Source organism: Cajanus cajan, chromosome 4 (genome assembly GCF_000230855.2).
Source record: "Cajanus cajan strain Asha chromosome 4, NIPB_CcT2T_4, whole genome shotgun sequence".
NCBI lineage: Eukaryota > Viridiplantae > Streptophyta > Magnoliopsida > Fabales > Fabaceae > Cajanus > Cajanus cajan.
In genome coordinates, this window is record NC_138520.1 from 51,138,189 (window position 1) to 51,155,580 (window position 17,392).

Genomic DNA, 17,392 nt, shown 5'->3' on the forward strand with positions numbered 1-17,392 from the left:
TCTTATTTTTAATAAATATTATTTATAATAAAAATAATCATGTAGACATTTTAGAATTAATTGTATAATTTAAATTTCAAACATGTAAATAATTATTAATAAAGGGGATTAAATATTTTATTTATTAATTCTTATTACGTTATCTTCATCATAGGGTACCGATTTAGGGCGTTGTAGGGGTGTTTAATAGCTTCCCTACACGTAACCGACCCCCGAACCCAATTCTGGTTATCAAGACCATTATTGGACTTTTAAAAACCTTTTCTTTTTCCAATGTTTTGAGTAAAACATTGGTGGCGACTCCATAGAACTTATTTTCAAAACCATTAATTAAGGATTAGTCTGGTGTTCGGGCATTCCTTAAATGATGAGATCTTTAAAAGTATGTCTAAACCATACATCGCAAGATCGGAAATTTTCGGGTTGCGACATGGGACACAAAAACGCAAGCACCAAACTGGTACACGAAATTGTTACAAAATTGATGCAAAAACTGATACACTAAAACTGATAAACTGATACACTGATACACTAAAACACTACACCAAAAACACACAGATCATAACAGAGACTCTAAAACACTACACTACTAACAAAAACACAAAACAAACAACAGAACACAAAACCTTTGAAAAAAAATGATGGTCCTCGGCAACGATGCCAAATTTGATCGAAGCCGTATCCGGTCAAATAAAAACAAGAAAATGTAATACTAGGAAGCTTTCCTAGGTCACCTTCCAAGGACCATTTGTCTCTTTCAAATGTTCAAACACGAATGGGGGGTGTTTTGGTTTAGATTTATCAAGGGTTAAAACACAATAAAATGCAAGTAAAGTAGTAAGTAAAGCAGGTTGACTCCTTGTTGAGATTGAAACTCTCTTATCCCTAGTTCTTAAGAGATTTCTCTGTCAACTTCCTTGTTCCATCCGAGTTAACCAACTAAGCGAAGATTAACCCAAGACTTCCCTACACGAATTAAGAAAACGTGTACAACATTAAACCTCCTCACAGGATTAAGCAAATTGTGGCTTTAACACAACAACCCGTATTCATTAAGCATGAACAGGTGTTGAAAACATTTTAACATAGATGTCCAATGAAGAAGAAGAGAGCATAATAGATATGCATAATAGAAATAAAACTTCAAACAACGATTACAATCCGCATAGGGAGCCAACCCCAATGGTTTAGCCTTCCATTAAAATAGAAATGAACCGAAAATGCAAGGAAGAAGGAGAAGAAGAAGAAACTAACGATCTATATTCATTCAATGTAAAAGTGCAGTTTTTGCTATAACCAGAGAAGAAGTAAAAGAAAAACGTAAAACAAGATACAAAATAGAGGAGAGAAAAACGTAAAGAAAGGCAAGAGCCACAGAAAACATAAAGGAAGAAGAAGGAGAGAACTCAAAATGTGGTCACATCAAAAGTGTTGGTTGCATGGTCAACCCTAGGTCCTAAGAAACCCTAAAAAGTAAATGGGCCTCCTTCCCATGTGTCTAGCCCGAAAATGACCAAAATAAGGTTAAAAGAAATGTAAACATGTTGTTGATGTGGCGTTGATGTGGCGGTTTGGTGCTGACATGGCGCTGACATTGCACTTTATCTCTTGAAGTCCAAAAATAATATCCAAGCCCAAAAATGCTCCATAATTAAGCTGAAAATAATTAATAGAAAAAAATTAGACCAAGTGAATTAGAATTAATTAAATTCAAATTACTGGCCCAATGAAACCCAAACAGTAAAACTGTCAATTAATAAGAGATTAAGCCCAAATCAACAATTAAAATAAGTACAAAAAGATAAATAAATAAGGAAAAATAATGACTCATCACACTCCCTAGAGGTAAAGGGATGAGCCATTGGAAACGCTAAGCTCTTTCGGAATGACTGAGCCCTTTTCAAGGGCTGAGCCTTTTGGGGGACAGTGTGCTAGGGGAGAGTTCTTGGAGGTAAAATGCTAAGCGCTTTGGAGGCGCTGAGCGCTTTTTTACTTTCAGAATTTGACTTTATGGTCTTCATGAAAATTGTACCCTTGGATCTTATCTTTCCAATGGCGTTGGAATCACTCAAAAAGAAGGTCTATAACTCCAGATATGACTGTTTTAGTGAACAGGAGTCAAGCTGTCAACATTAGTTATAGCTATTGCGGTTTTTGTAAGTTTTGACAAAGTAGATGATGAAGTTAGGACTTGATGTCTTCATAAGAGTTGTATTAAATCTTCTTATCTTTCATATGTGATAAGGATGAGCATGATAGAATTAGCATGAGTGACTGTGTATGTGCTACTAATGTATGTATGACTTGAGTTATGCTTGATTAATGTGTGCTTTGTGCTGTGCTTTGTTATGATTTGTGTGTGTTGCTTGACCATTATTTTTACACCTTAACTTGAGTGAGATGTTTCTCACTCCCCTGTTTCTCTTTGTATGTGTTTAAATTGTGTTGTAGGTGATCATCAGCATGGGGATGTTGGTGATGAGGCTTAGGGTTCAATTGGGCGTGCTTTGATATGATATGTGACATCGAGGCATAGTTAGGCTTAGTTTAGGATTTCATTATTGTTATTTTGTTTTGTAAAATCTCATGTTCCATTTTCATGTAAATTTTGCATTTGACCATGATTTATGTTTACGAATGTGAATTCTCTACTCTTATATTAGTAGAACCATGGTTTTAATTTAAAAGACTTATTTACTCCAAGAATATGTTTTCAAAATTATTATATATGTATATTGTGGTAGAGGGTGTCACATTGATTCTTTTCACTAGCTTACCTTTGCATATTTCCATGTGGTGTGGACTGCGATGATCATACTATATATGGGAGTAGGGTAGGGATAGGTTGTTATGAGCTGTTGGGGGCCACTTGGTGGTAGAAGCTGGAGTAGATGATTTATTTTTGTAGGCTACCTTGGAGTAGCATTTTGTTGGCATTGTATATTTTTATTTGGCCTATTGAGCCTTTATGGTTAGATAAATGTATATATTTTCTTATTATACTATTTTAGTATATATTATAGTGGTGTGTGGTGTTGTTCTGCAGTGTGAAGACCATGGTGAGTCTTTACACAAAGAGTTAAAATTAATATATTTAATCTTATCAGTAAAGAATTGTTATTTATTGAAAAAAAATAATTTATTAAGGAGGTAAAATAAATATTTGCTGGGTCACCTCTAATTCGTCAAACCATTTAATTTTATTTTTAGATTTTGTTTTGGAAGGTTAACTAATCTTATCCCATACTCCCAAGTTATGATGAGTTGAGATATGTTAACAATCCTATCTTTACGGCTAAAAAAGGTTAGTATGAGAGGTTTTTATAAAATTTGAACATAAAATAGTTTCTAAATTTAAAAGTTTGAATTTAGCCCATTTTATTTTTAATAGCCTAAAGTTTAAATTGACTTGACTTAATGAGGTATACTTAAATGATTTTTTTTAATTAAGCTTTTAAATTAAAGAATATTTCCTTTAACTAATTTTAGAGCTGTCAAAACGAGTAACCCGGCCCAGCTTGGCCTGACCCACCATAGGTTGATTATTTGGTGGCCAACCCAACCCGACTCATTTATTAGTGAGCTAAAAAAATTGAACCCGGCCTGGCCCACCATGGGTTGGTGGGTTAAACAGGTAGAGCTCACCTAATTTAAAAAAATGTAATTATTTTTATTTACTTTTTTTACAACTAACAAATATAATTAATATTAAGAGTGAATCACAGTGCAATATCCACATCCAAGTATAGAGAGAACACAAGATAACAAGATAAAATGTCATGATAAGAAAGCAAATCCAGAAAATAATATGTGAAATTATAACTTAGTCCACACCTTTTATTTTTTTATTATTATGTTAGATACATGAATAGAAAGAAATTCAATTAAAAATCATACTCAGGTTACGCTATGGAATTTCAAAAACACATCCCATCCTAGTATATCTCAAAAACAGACCAATTGAAAATAAACCAAATTGTATGTCACAGGACAACTCATAATGATGCAGAATATACTTGTTTAATTTGCGCACGGTGGCTTGCGGTGCTTGTAGAGGCTCGCGACTCGCAGTGCATAGTGGCTTGCAGTGCGCGTGGTGGCTCACAGTGCGTGTGGTGGCTCGCGGTGCACGCACTGGCAACTATGCGGTGTGGTGGCTTATGGTGCGGTGTGGTGGAAACTATGGTGGCAGGTGCAGTGCGGTGTGACCGTGTGAGAGGGTCTGAGGGTGTGAGAGTGAGAGGATCTAAGGGTCTTCAAATTGAAACCCTAATGGGTAGCATTGGCCCAATAACTATTGATGGAATCATGCCTAGGAAGGCAATGGGTGACACATTAAAGGAGGCAAGAGGAATGGGCTAGACATGAAGGTTTGAGCCAGTCAAGGCCTAATGGGCCCGATGGGCTTGGAAGGCCCAAGTTGAGCTACTCATGGGCTATATCGTTTTTTAGCTATTTTCCTTATGTCTTGTATATATCATGTTAGTATAGGTTTTCTATATTTTGGGTCTTGTATTTTGGACCATCTAGGATAACATTTTAGGCTATAGGCTTATTGGTCCTAGTTGTAATAAAAAACATTTGTGAAAAACATTTGTGAATTCAAGATGTAGTGAAGAAGGAGTGGACTACAATTAGTTCTACTTCTTGTGCTACTTCCTTGGAGGTGCCCAAGGAAGATAGCTTCCCTCTCTTTAGGACTCCTTCTACCTTAGTTGTTCTAATAAAGCACCCAAATTTTGGAATATATTGTTTGATAGAAACATCTTGTCATGTTTCATATTCTATTTTTGATCTTATGGGAAGTTCATCTTTATTTGAATTTAACTTGCCTCCTTCCCTACAAGGAAAAAATAGTTTATATGACTTTTCAAGATTCCATGGGACATTATCTTTTTATCTACCAAAAAATATGAGTCAAAATTGTCTAGGAAGTGTCCTAGTAGTCTTTTCTTTATATTTTAGGAAATGCCTAGGTTTCCATTTAGGGAACTTTAGGCAAGATGTTTTAGTTTTTAAGAATCATTCTTTCCATTGTAGTAGTCTTAGTGTTACTACATTTTTAGGATTTCATTCTAGGTTATGCTTAGAAGAGGATCCTATTTCTATCTTTAGGGAGTTTAATAGTTTAGTTGTTTTTGCTAGACTAGATAGAAGGATTCCTCTTAGGATCCACAATCCATTTTTCTCACATGAATATTTCACCTCTTATACATGGTATGTTGTGCATGTAGGTAATGATTCTTATCATATGGCTCTCGTGATTTGAGGACAAATCCTTTTCAAGAGAGAGGGGATGATGGAATCATGCCTAGGAAGGCAAGGGGTGACACATTAAAGGAGCCAAGAGGAATGGGCTAGACATGAAGGTTTGGGCCAGTCAAGGCCCAATTGGCCCGATGGGCTTGGAAGGCCCAAGTTGAGCTACTCATGGGCCATATCTTATTTTAGCTATTTTCCTTATGTCTTGTATATATCATGTTAGTATAGGTTTTCTATATTTTGGGTCTTGTATTTTGGACCATCTAGGATAACATTTTAGGCTATAGGCTTATTGGGCCTAGTTTTGGGCTTCATGGGCCTTTGGGCTTTTGGTACCCAATATTGGGTTCATTTTCATTCTTGTAATTTTTCCTTTCCATTGTATTTTTTTGGCCATTGTATTTAGGCCATTAGAATAGGAATTTAGAAGGAATAAGTATTAAAGCATGAATCATAGAATGTTAATTACATTTAGGAGTAATTAGAGTTTCATTTGGGTCACATGTTTTGTGTCAAAGGTGGCTGCACATGTGTACATTCAAATGAACCCTAAATTACCTCTAAATGCAATTAAGAATCTAGAAGGAAGGGCTGCACATGGCTTAGGATAAGTGGACGTCCAATTTGAATTCAAATTCAAATTTGAATTCAAAAAAATTGGCACCACTTTTAGTGCACATGGGTGGCTCCTTAATCCGTGGCTTTATATGCTTGAATCCTTCAATATTGTAAACACTTTTGAATGAATGAGAATTCTGAATTTTACTTCAGCCAAATTCTCTCCAAGAGTCACCGAAATCTCACTAACCCTAGTTCTAGGAAAACTTCCATTCCTAAACTTGAAAGTGAGCTTTCATTTGAATCTTTAGCTTGGATGCTTCCATCCTTAGCTTAGGGATTCTCCTACCCTTTCAATCATCTTCTTCCATCATTTGAACCGTAGCAAGCTCAAGGGAAAGGTCTTCAATTCGGAGAAGGTCTAAAGGAGCAAGCATCAATCACTATGCGGTGCGGTGGCTTATGGTGCGGTGTGGTGGAAACTATGGTGGAAAGTGCAGTGTGGTGTGACCGTGTGAGAGGGTCTGAGGGTGTGAGAGTGAGAGGATCTAAGGGTCTTCAAATTGAAACCCTAATGGGTAGCATTGGCCCAATAACTATTCATTTTTTTATTATGGGTTGGTGGGTCAGCCTGACTCACCAAATGTTCAACCCAGGTGAGTCGAGTTGTTAGTGAGTCGGGTTCAAAATTGAGCCATACTAAAATTTTCAATTTTTTTTCGACCCAACCTAGCTCGAACTCGTGGTGGGCCGGGTTGGCTCACCAAGTTGAGCCCACTTTGACAGCTCTAACTTATTTAATAAACAAATTCAATGTGATTTAGTTTAATGTAGGTTATTGTATCCACAAACCAGTAACCCATTTGAAGTTCCTATATGGACTCCAGATATAAATGTCATTCATCTTTATTTCTTATTTTTAATTTAATAATGTCAAATATTTCATCCTTCCAACTTAATACTTTCAAAAAAGTTACTAATCAGTTCTCGTACTTATTCGCGTTTCAAGTCTTTGACGCTCTAGTTAATATTTTTTATCCTCAGTCTTACTTATGTGAAGTATGAATTTAAGTGAGTTGGGTTAGGTCGGATTTAGATAAATCCGTTATTCGATCCAATTAAAATTTAATAGATTCGATTAGGTTGGATTTGTGTAATTTTTTTTAAAATCCAATCCAACCTAACCCACAAACGAATTGAGCTGAGTTGGGTTAATCGGGTCAATATAATTATATTTCTTTATTTTTTATAAAAATTTAAATATTTCAAAAAATATATAAATCATTTGATACAATGTTACAAATACAATGTTATCAACTTATAAAGAAACTAATAATAATAATAATAATAATAATAATAATAATAATAATATATAACCGCTCGTTACCCAACTCGTACAGTGTCAGGTTTTGATCGGGTTGAGTTGGGTCTGACTCGAACACTAAAAAAATCCGATCCAAACTTATTGGGTTAGATGGGTCAGTTTGGATTCGTAAGTTATTTGTACTCGCTTACACCCTTAAAATGAATGTTTAGGTACTTATATATATAGAGACATTTTTGATAGTCTTGAAAATGAAAAAAAAAATTCAATATTTTCAACATATGAATATTCATAGAGAATAATTATAATGTATATTTTTATACTTACAATATTACTATTTTATATTTTTAATGTTTCAAATATATATATATATATATATATATATATATATATATATATATATATATATATATGAGGAGGGTTCAAACGACACTGGTGTAACTTTTACTAAGTGTTACACCACTCAATAACTTTATATTAAATGTGAATTTTGAAAATCCAACCGTTAGATTGAAAATTCATATCACTTTATATGTGTATATCAAATTTTGTTAAAATTGAACAACAACTTAAGGGTAATCAAAATGTTCATATTTTAGTATATTTTGAAATAAATATATTACGTCAATTTTTTTTTATAAGAATGAAGTATCAAATCATCTTGGATTAATATAAAATTTTGTATATATGATCTAAGAGTAAAGAACTTTCAATCTAACGGTTGGATTTACAAAATTCACATTTAATATAAAGTTATTGAGCGGTGTAACACTTAGTAAAAGTTACACCGGTATCGCTTGAACCCTCCTATATATATATATATATATATATATATATATATATGAGGAGGAATATAATAACACCGATGTAACTTTTACTAAATATTACACCGCTTAATAATTTTACATTAAATGTGAATTTTGAAAATCCAACAGTTAGATTGAAAGTTCATATCTCTTAGATCATATATACAAAATTTTATATTAATCCAATATGATTTGATACTTCATTCTTATAAAATAAAATTGACATAATATATTCATTTCAAAATATACTAAAATATGAACACTTTGATTACCGTCAAGTTATTGTTCAATTTTAACAAAATTTAATATACAAATATAAAGTGATATGAACTTTCAATCTAATGGTTGAATTTACAAAATTCAAAATTAATATAAAGTTATTGAGCGGTGTAATACTTAGTAAAAGTTACACGGTGTTATTATAACCTTCCTCTATATATATACATACATACATATATATATATATATATATATATATATATATATATATATATATATAATTATTGTCCCACTACTTAAAATTTTCAAGTTTCGTCATTGTCAAAAATCATGTTTCTTGAGAATTATGATATTCATAGTTAAGAATGATTAAAATGTGTTTTGTTGGTCATAAATATTCATGAGAATATTCATATATGTTACATTGAAATCAATGATTTTTACTACATTAAATAGGAAAATAAGGGTAACATGATATTTTGTCGAAGTAAAACTTTAAATTTAACTCGAAAAAAGTTATATTCCCACCTACTCCCATGAGAACAATTTTGTGGAAAACATAGGTAAAAACTATTCTCAAATAACAATATTTTATACAAATAATATTTTTTTATTAGTAAACCAAACATAGAAAACTGATTTTCTTACTTCAAATTTTTGGGAAAGTAAAAGGAAATCTTGTAGCAAATGTCTCTTTGACATGTAATGATATGTATTTGACCTTGTAAGATGTTAGATATTGTTTGTATTTATTTTCATATTTGCTTTGCAAGGTGTTATCTTTTTTAATACAATAATTATTCCAATAAGTTGTTTATATCTATTTTATTTTAAAGAAGGCAAACTTTTTCCCTTAAAATAAATTTTTTTTCTTACTCGTTAGTTTATGGTGCAAAACTAAACATAATCTTATTCTATATGTGCTTGATTAAATAGTTGTATTACGTTAGGTGCAACTAAGTTTAAACAATAAAGTCAAAGAATTTTGTTGTAATAACAAAATTCAGATTCAAAAAATAGAAACTAACATCAACATAGGTTGTGACTTGTGATAGCCTAAGCATGGTTGGCTTCTTCTTCCATTTATACATACATACATATATATATATATATATATATATATATATATATATATATATATACATGAGATTTGTCTTCCAACTTGATTGAGATCTTCCATTAATTTTAACATCTTTTATTTTCTCAACGAGGGAAAATGAAGGTTTCTTCTTCTTTCAGAAATTATGAAAGAGTTTTGGCTAATTTGTTCTTTATTTCGCTTTTGTGCTACTCAGTAGAGAGTCGAGGTTTGCCCATTACGTAACTTTTTAACTCAAATTTTCTTTGCTTTATTGGAAAATAATGTTTGTACCTCTTATAACATCTACTATGGTTTTGTCTCATAAATGTATTCAATTGACATGGAAAAGAAGGACAAATTATCAAATACAAAGTGATATGATCAATAAAAAAGAAGAAAATGATTAAGAAGAATGTAAAACATTTACAATGTCTAAAACTAATAATTATTTATTATTTATCTCAATATAATTATACAACTCTCGTTTGTGTTGCTTGTAAAGTATGGTTTTCAATATTTAGCATATAATTTACCATTTTAGTTTGTTTGGAAAATATTATTTTTCACTTTTCAATTGTTTTTTTAGGAAAAAAAACATGTTTGTGAAAAAATCTTTTGTTTTTTTGAAAACTAATTGAGATTTATAATTTTTTTTAAAAAATTTGATTTTATGAAGCTAAAAATTTGAAGTGTATGATTATTTATCAATAGTTCTTTTTCTTCTTTTAAGCCGATTTACTACATAAGAATTGATTTTTTGTTGTTGTATCCAAATAAAATTAAATATCTTAAAATCGTTTATTAACAAACTTACACAAACAAAATTTTATTTTAATTATAATTGATTTTAACAGTAATCAATTATTCGTATAATCAATTATTGAAATAGTATAATCTTGATACATTAATTGCTCAAACACATGTAGGATAAGTTTAAAAATAAATTCATCTAACCATTATTATTATTATTATTATTATTATTATTATTATTATTATTATTATTATTATTATTATTATTATTATTATTATTTGTTAAAATTTGTATCATATGGTGCAATTGTAGGGACCTCTCCACATGTGGTTGTACGAAAATCATTTCCATCTAACTTTTTGTTTGGTGTTGGTACATCTGCCTTACAGGTACAAATAAAATGTCACTAGACTAGATAATATTCTTTTACTGTAATAGTAATAGTTAATATCTTAATGTGACTTTGCAAATTAATATCTCTCTCAATATGTTATTTTTAACTTATTATTTATTATTGAATAAAGGTAGAAGGATCAACTAAAGAAGGAGGAAGAGGACCAAGTGTATGGGATGCTATAGTCGAACATGATAATGGTAACTAATAGATATATACAATTTAATAAATTTTCATGATATATTACTAAAGAATTTATTAGTGAGATTATTAACTTAAATAAGATAGAAAATTTTAATTTTTCAAAGGGAATGCATGTGTAACCAAAAATCAACACTACTATAAATAAACACAACAAAAAAAAAAAACTAACATTACTTTCAAGAAATATCAGTTGTTGTCTTGACACATAATTTTTCTCAACATAAACCAAAAAGACACTAATAGCTATAATAACATTCAATAATATAAATGTTTTTTTTACATTATTGAGAAAATGGTTGTATGTGAAGTAAGCTAGTCATATTGTTCAAATATCGAAAAAGATGATCTTTGGAAGGTCCATTCAATGACTTAAGAAATTAATCTTACACCTTAATTAGAAAAATGCTTGTGTTAGAAAGTGCCAAAAAAATATTTTACTTAATATTTTCATCTATCTATTTGTTTAAATATCAATATTGATTTCTTTCTCAACACTCAGGACAAACAATTATGGATGCTGACAAGTTTTTCTCAACGATTGAACATTATAAGCGATATAAGGTATGTACAAAAAACTTGACTTTTCATATCATTATCAACATTATATATAAAAATTGAATATTATAAGTGATTCAATGTTTGATTTGTAAGTTTTTGTTTGACAAAGTGTGATTGCTTTAACTTAAAATTTCTTTTTATATGAGAAATTATTTTTAAAAAAAACTATTTATGTCTATATATAACATCTAGAAACATCTTAATTTTAATGTTTGAAAAAATTTTCCATATTATAAAAATGTTTTTCTTTTGAACTTTAGTTTGAAAAAAATATCAAGTTTACTTTTCTATTTAATGCTTCAACTTGCAAAAGAGAAAAATATCCAAACATGTTGAAATACAAAATATTTTTATTATTATTATTATTATTCTTATTCAAATATTAACTTTAATCAAGGCCAATACATCAAAACAAATTCATAACTATATTAGTTTTGTTATTTTTTTTTTATAATCATACAGGATGATGTGGCAGTTTTAAAGAAACTTGGAATAAACTCTTACAGATTCTCCATTAATTGGAGTAGAATTCTTCCAGGTAAGTTTTCTGTTATCCACCAAAGTGATATAAGTAAGGGTGAGCAAGGGATTATTCTTGTCCTTATCTCGTCCAAAAATTTGTTCAAGTTATTTACATAAACTTAAACTTGAACTTGACTCAATTAAAAACCAAAATTTATGAGATGGGATCGAGTTAATAAGATATTTTAAGATAATATAAAAATATTAACATTATGCATAGTAAAACTATAGAATAGAAGAGATATAAAACTTAAATTTAGTTATATTTTACAATGTATTTGAAAATAAATAATTTCTTTATAAATATAATATAATGTTATACAAAGTATAATTTATTAAAAAAAGATTATTATTAATAAACAATTCTTTTTAAAAAAAATTAACTTTTAAAAAAATATGAAGAGGATTGAGAGACCTGAAACATAACATAAATTTGTTCTAACAACCACACAAAGTCTAATTTTAAAACTTGAAACTGTCCAAATTAACAATAAACCAAGTAGAATTAATTAATGGACAAGTTGGATCTTGCCCACTCCAAGACATAAGTATGTGAAGTAACAATTTACTTATCTTAATCTTCGTTTTCAACATCATATAGGTGGAACCCTAGAAGCAGGTGTAAACCAACAGGGTATTGACTTCTACAACAATTTGATCAATGAATTGATTGCAAATGGTATGAATTATTGAATACTTATTACATTAATTAAGTTTTGTGGTGAAATTTATTTATTTTGTTTAAATTTGAGAACATCTTTTAAACTTGTGCTTTACTTGATATATATTTGAATGTAGGTATTACACCTTTTGTGACAATTTTGCACTTTGACTATCCATTATCTATTTTCGACTTGGGTGGCTTTCTAAATTCCAATATTGTGTAAGGAATTAATAATTACTATTAGAGAAATATTTGAAACACACCCTCGTTTAAATATTTATTTTCTAGAAATTTATTTCATTTGGAAGTAAGATAAATCAAAATTAATTATACATTTATGTTATTCTAATTTTTTTTAAAAAACAATCAATTTTAGGGATTATTTCAAGGATTATAGTGAACTTTTATTCAAATCCTATGGAGATCGAGTTAAGCATTGGACTACAATTAATGAACCAGAAATCACTGCATTATTTAATTTTATGCATGGCAATGATAATCCTGAGCCTGAACCATGCCAAATTACAAAAGAATGTAGAGAAGCTTATGAGGTGATGCATAACTTTATCCTTTGCCATGCTACAACAGTGAAGTTATATAGAGAAAAATACCAAGTAAGTATTTTGAGTTGTTTTAAAATATATTTGTTGCTTAATTTTGAATATTATCACGGTAAAAAATATTTATAAAAGATCATCAAATAATGATAAACAATGATAAACTTTATCTTTATACGAAAAATATAGCATTCATACCAAACAAGTAAATTATTAAAAATAATTTCTCAAAAATGTTAACGAAAATAAATTGGTTTAAAGTTCTTTTTGACATGTATTGCATATATGTTTGTGCGGTGTGTCACGTCCATAAGATGTATAATTTATTTTTTATATACATTGTTTATAATTCTATACTAGGTTTTGGTATTAAAAAAAAAAAGCACAATCCTATATGCTAAGAGTAGGGTAGAAAATTTTACAAAATTAATTGTTTTTAATTTCTATATTTGTCATACCCTATAATTCTTTTCTTAATACATTATTCTATAAAGATGTAATATTTTTTTTTATCAACAATGAGTCAAAATAAACCTTCTTATAAATAACACACATTCAAATTAATAAATGAATTGTTTGCTAATTAAATTGTGAAGGTAACACAAGGGGGAGAAATTGGACTTGTCATTTCGATTGAAAATTATGTCCCTTATAGTTTTAGCCAAGAGGATAAGAGTGCTGCTAAAAGGATGATGGATTTCTTTACGGGATGGTTAGTGCAATTAACACCACACCATGAAACTTAGTTCCTTTCTTTCATTTTCACTATGCATATGTAACTCAATTTTTCTTTTGCTACTTTTCAACAAAAATAGGATTTTGGATCCAGTGGTTTTTGGAGATTACCCTAATAGTATGAAAGAGCTAGTGAAGGATAGGCTACCTATTTTCACTGAAGAGGAAAAAACTTTAGTCCGGGGAAGCATTGACTTTATTGGAATAAATTATTATAGATCATTTTATGCTAGACACGAACCAAACAAATCAGCTATTGCGGGTGTTGACAATTTTGATGCTTTAGTAGTAAGAGAAGGTAACTTCTTTGGTTTAACTACATTCATATCATTATTGCATATATTATAAGAGAAAAATTCAATATGGTCACTTCATTAATTCTGGCCCATTCCTATTATATTGCAGTATCAAACGCAAATGGAGAATCACTAGGTTACTTGGTGAGATATTAGATAGAAGAATGCATTTTTTATATCAAGGATTTAGTTAGGTATAGACATACATACATACATATGTATTGTTTGACACTTTCTCAATTTTCTTATATTATAGGAAAATTCAACTAAAAGCTTTGTATATCCAGAAGGATTATATAATGTCTTAATATTCCTTACAAATAAGTACCAAACACCAAAGATTTATATCACTGAAAATGGTTGGTGCACATGTCCATCTTGGTTTTCTTTTCACATTATAACATTATAATAAATACACATTTTTTCTATAAAATGATTAACTAATCTACCCTTATTTGGAACTTTCTTTTTTATAGGTATTGCTTCAGGAGTCATCAAGAACCCATTGAAAGATAGACATCGAAAGGATTATATTGCTGCACATCTAAACAATACAAAATATGCAATTGAGTAAGTCATTAATCTATTTTTTTTATTTGTCTACATTGAATTTATTTTTTCTATTCAATTGAAAGTTCAAAACAACACTTGTTCCAATATTTTTAATATACTTTTATGTTTACTTACATTTTAGGTTAAATTTTTCTTTTGATTTTTTTACTTTTATTAACTCACAATTTTGGTCTTAGTGTCTCTAATTTTAAAAATATAGAATTTTGGTCTTCCTATCACATTGACATATATTAATCATTAATTTTTAACGTTTATTCATCTTTAAATGATGTGACATTTAGTAAAATGACATTTAGAGATGTGAAAAAACTTAAAAAAAATATAAATAAGATTTATTAACAAAATAAATACTTATCAATCAAGAAAATATATATACAAACAAATATTTTTTTGTATGTTCTTTTTTAATTTTCATCTTTGTATGTCACCTCACTAAACATAATGTCACTTAAGTGGTGACATGTTACTAAACAATATCAAAATTTAACTATTACTAGATATCAAATCAACGATACGACCAAAATTCTATAATTTTAAAAATGGAGAGATTACATGTCTTTATTTTAAAATTAAGGGATTAAAATTGCGAATTGAAAAAAATAGAGGGACCAATAATGCAATTTAGCTTTCTTTTGCATATTTTACAAAATCATCACAAATATGAGATAAATAATGATAGAATTTATTGGGAAGTTAAAAATAATTTTAATATAAAAAGTAATCACATTTATTAATCCATTTTTTGTTTCAAAATGAATAAATAAAAAATATAATTTGATCCCTTTTTGGACACAAGTAAAAGATAGTACTCGTATATAATTTTATAAATTAAGTATATCATCATAATAACAAATTCTTGTATGAATTCATAATAAATTTTACCAAAATTATGTAACATTTTTTACCGTTTGTACTTGGCGAATGAAATTGTGCTAACAAATAAACATTAGAAAATCGTACATCCATTCATAGTAAATATTATAAAAATATATAAAATTTTTGATTTTTTTATATATTTAATGAAAAAATTCTTATATAAACATTAACTACAAAATTAGCAATTGAGAAAATCCACCATTTTAACAATTTTTGAATACATACGTTGTAACTATTATTAAGATATATGATACATTATTAGACTAATTTTGATACTCAATGAAAGGAAGTATGATAACTTGTTCTCATTGCAATAATATATTTTTCTAACATCTAGTTTATATTTGTAGTGCTGGTGTTAATGTCCAAGGATATTTCATCTGGTCAGCATTTGATTCCTTTGAATTTCATCGAGGCTTTGCTGACAAATGGGGGCTTATTTATATTGATTTTAATAATAATCTCAATCGTGTAGAAAAACAATCTGCTAGATGGTATAGATGGTTTCTAATGGGAAACAAATAAGTCTAGTTGTTGGAGATAAATGTCAAAAACACCATATTCAAAAAGGTCATGTGCAAATATAACGATGTTGATTTTTTTTAACATACAATGTATATTTTATGTTGAATCATGAAAATTTTATCATAAGGATTCAAATTTTGAATTGATGATTTTTTTATTAGAATTTCTTCACTTTTACTATTATGTACTTATTATTTTGTGTTTTAGTTTTATTCCATTAAAATCTCATTTATGACATTGCATGATAATTTCTAACTCAATTAATTTGTGTCTTTAAGAAAAATGAGCTAAGTTAGTCATTATATTACAAATTTAAGGGGAATCTAGTTTTTTTTTAAGGTGACTTGGCAATGCTATCATAGTCTTAAGCAACCTAACCACATAGTTCATGAAAAACTATCTTACTTTTATTTAGGCACACTTAAAGGTTGTAACAAACTTGAATGCTTTTTATGTTCTATCTTAGCTTTTTGACATATTAAGCATGCACACACAAACTCTTCTATGTTTTTTCTCATCTCAGGCCACCAAAACATCTTCCTAAAATCCTAATACATCTAAATGACACATCAGTGAAAACTAAGCTTACTCCTATGTACTTCCCCTGGGATTAACTTCTTAAGTTTGGGTTCACTAGGCACACAAACCCACCTTAGCACTCCATCAACTCCTATGTTAAACTCACTACCCTTTTCTTGTTCTATAGTTTCCACTCTAGCCATCAAGAATTGGTCAACCTTTTAACCTTCCTTATTTTAGCCAACAGATCACTAGTTATTCTCAAGTAGCTAGTCTCACACTACTAGGGGTAATTTTTGCACGCTAAGCTCATATCCCTAAATTTTGTAATGAAATCCATCTCTCTAATAATTAAGATTGATACATGTAAGGATTTCTTATTCAAGGTATCAACCACTAGATTAGCTTTACCCAGGTGATAACTAAACTCAAAATCATAATCCTTAAGAAATTATAACCACCTATTCTACTTCATGTTTAACTTATTTTGAATGAACAAATACCTAAGGCTTTTATGATCATTAAATGCCTCAAATCTAAAACTACAGATGCTAACTCAATATCATTTGTAGGATAGTTCCTCTAATGGATTTTCAACTGTCTAGAAATATAGGCTACAACCTTCTCCTCTTGCATTAACACTCCATCTTAACCTATCTTAGAAGCATCACAATACACTACAAAGGGTCTACTAGGTTTAGGCAAAACTAAAATGGATGCTAGTTAGCCTCTCTTTAAGGCTTTCTGTTGGAGAGAAGGATACACACTTGAAGGGGGTTGAATAGTGTATATCAAAATTTTGCGCTTTTGCAATGAGGTAGTGAAAAATGTAAATACATGAAGTATTGGAAGGTAATAAGATAAAGTAGTAGAAACTGATGAAATGACACAAGTTTTTTATACTTGTTCATCTCTAACCCAAAAGCTACGTCTAGTTTTCAATCCAACTAGATTGAGTTCCACTATCT

General features: G+C 29.4%; 1 protein-coding gene across 1 annotated transcript; it reads left to right on the forward strand.

The window, feature by feature from the left end:
- The first annotated feature begins 4,143 nt into the window (after positions 1 to 4,143).
- LOC109787661 (beta-glucosidase 13-like) lies at positions 4,144 to 15,905 on the forward strand. The gene is made up of 15 exons (XM_020346200.2): positions 4,144 to 4,344; positions 6,206 to 6,476; positions 10,314 to 10,390; positions 10,526 to 10,595; positions 11,099 to 11,160; positions 11,620 to 11,695; positions 12,281 to 12,358; positions 12,478 to 12,562; positions 12,720 to 12,957; positions 13,497 to 13,612; positions 13,716 to 13,933; positions 14,041 to 14,075; positions 14,188 to 14,290; positions 14,408 to 14,501; positions 15,731 to 15,905. The coding sequence occupies exons 1-15, from the start codon at positions 4,144 to 4,146 to the stop codon at positions 15,903 to 15,905; spliced, it is 1,899 nt and encodes a 632-aa protein (XP_020201789.2).
- Positions 15,906 to 17,392: the final 1,487 nt, after the last annotated feature.

Coding starts and splice junctions, on each gene's coding strand:
- LOC109787661 (XM_020346200.2), top strand. CDS start 4,144: ATGCGGTGTGGTGGCTTATGGTGCGGTGTGGTGGAAACTATGGTGGCA. Junction 10,391..10,525: donor TTGGTACATCTGCCTTACAG/GTACAAATAAAA, acceptor TATTGAATAAAG/GTAGAAGGATCAACTAAAGA. Junction 13,613..13,715: donor ATGGATTTCTTTACGGGATG/GTTAGTGCAATT, acceptor CAACAAAAATAG/GATTTTGGATCCAGTGGTTT.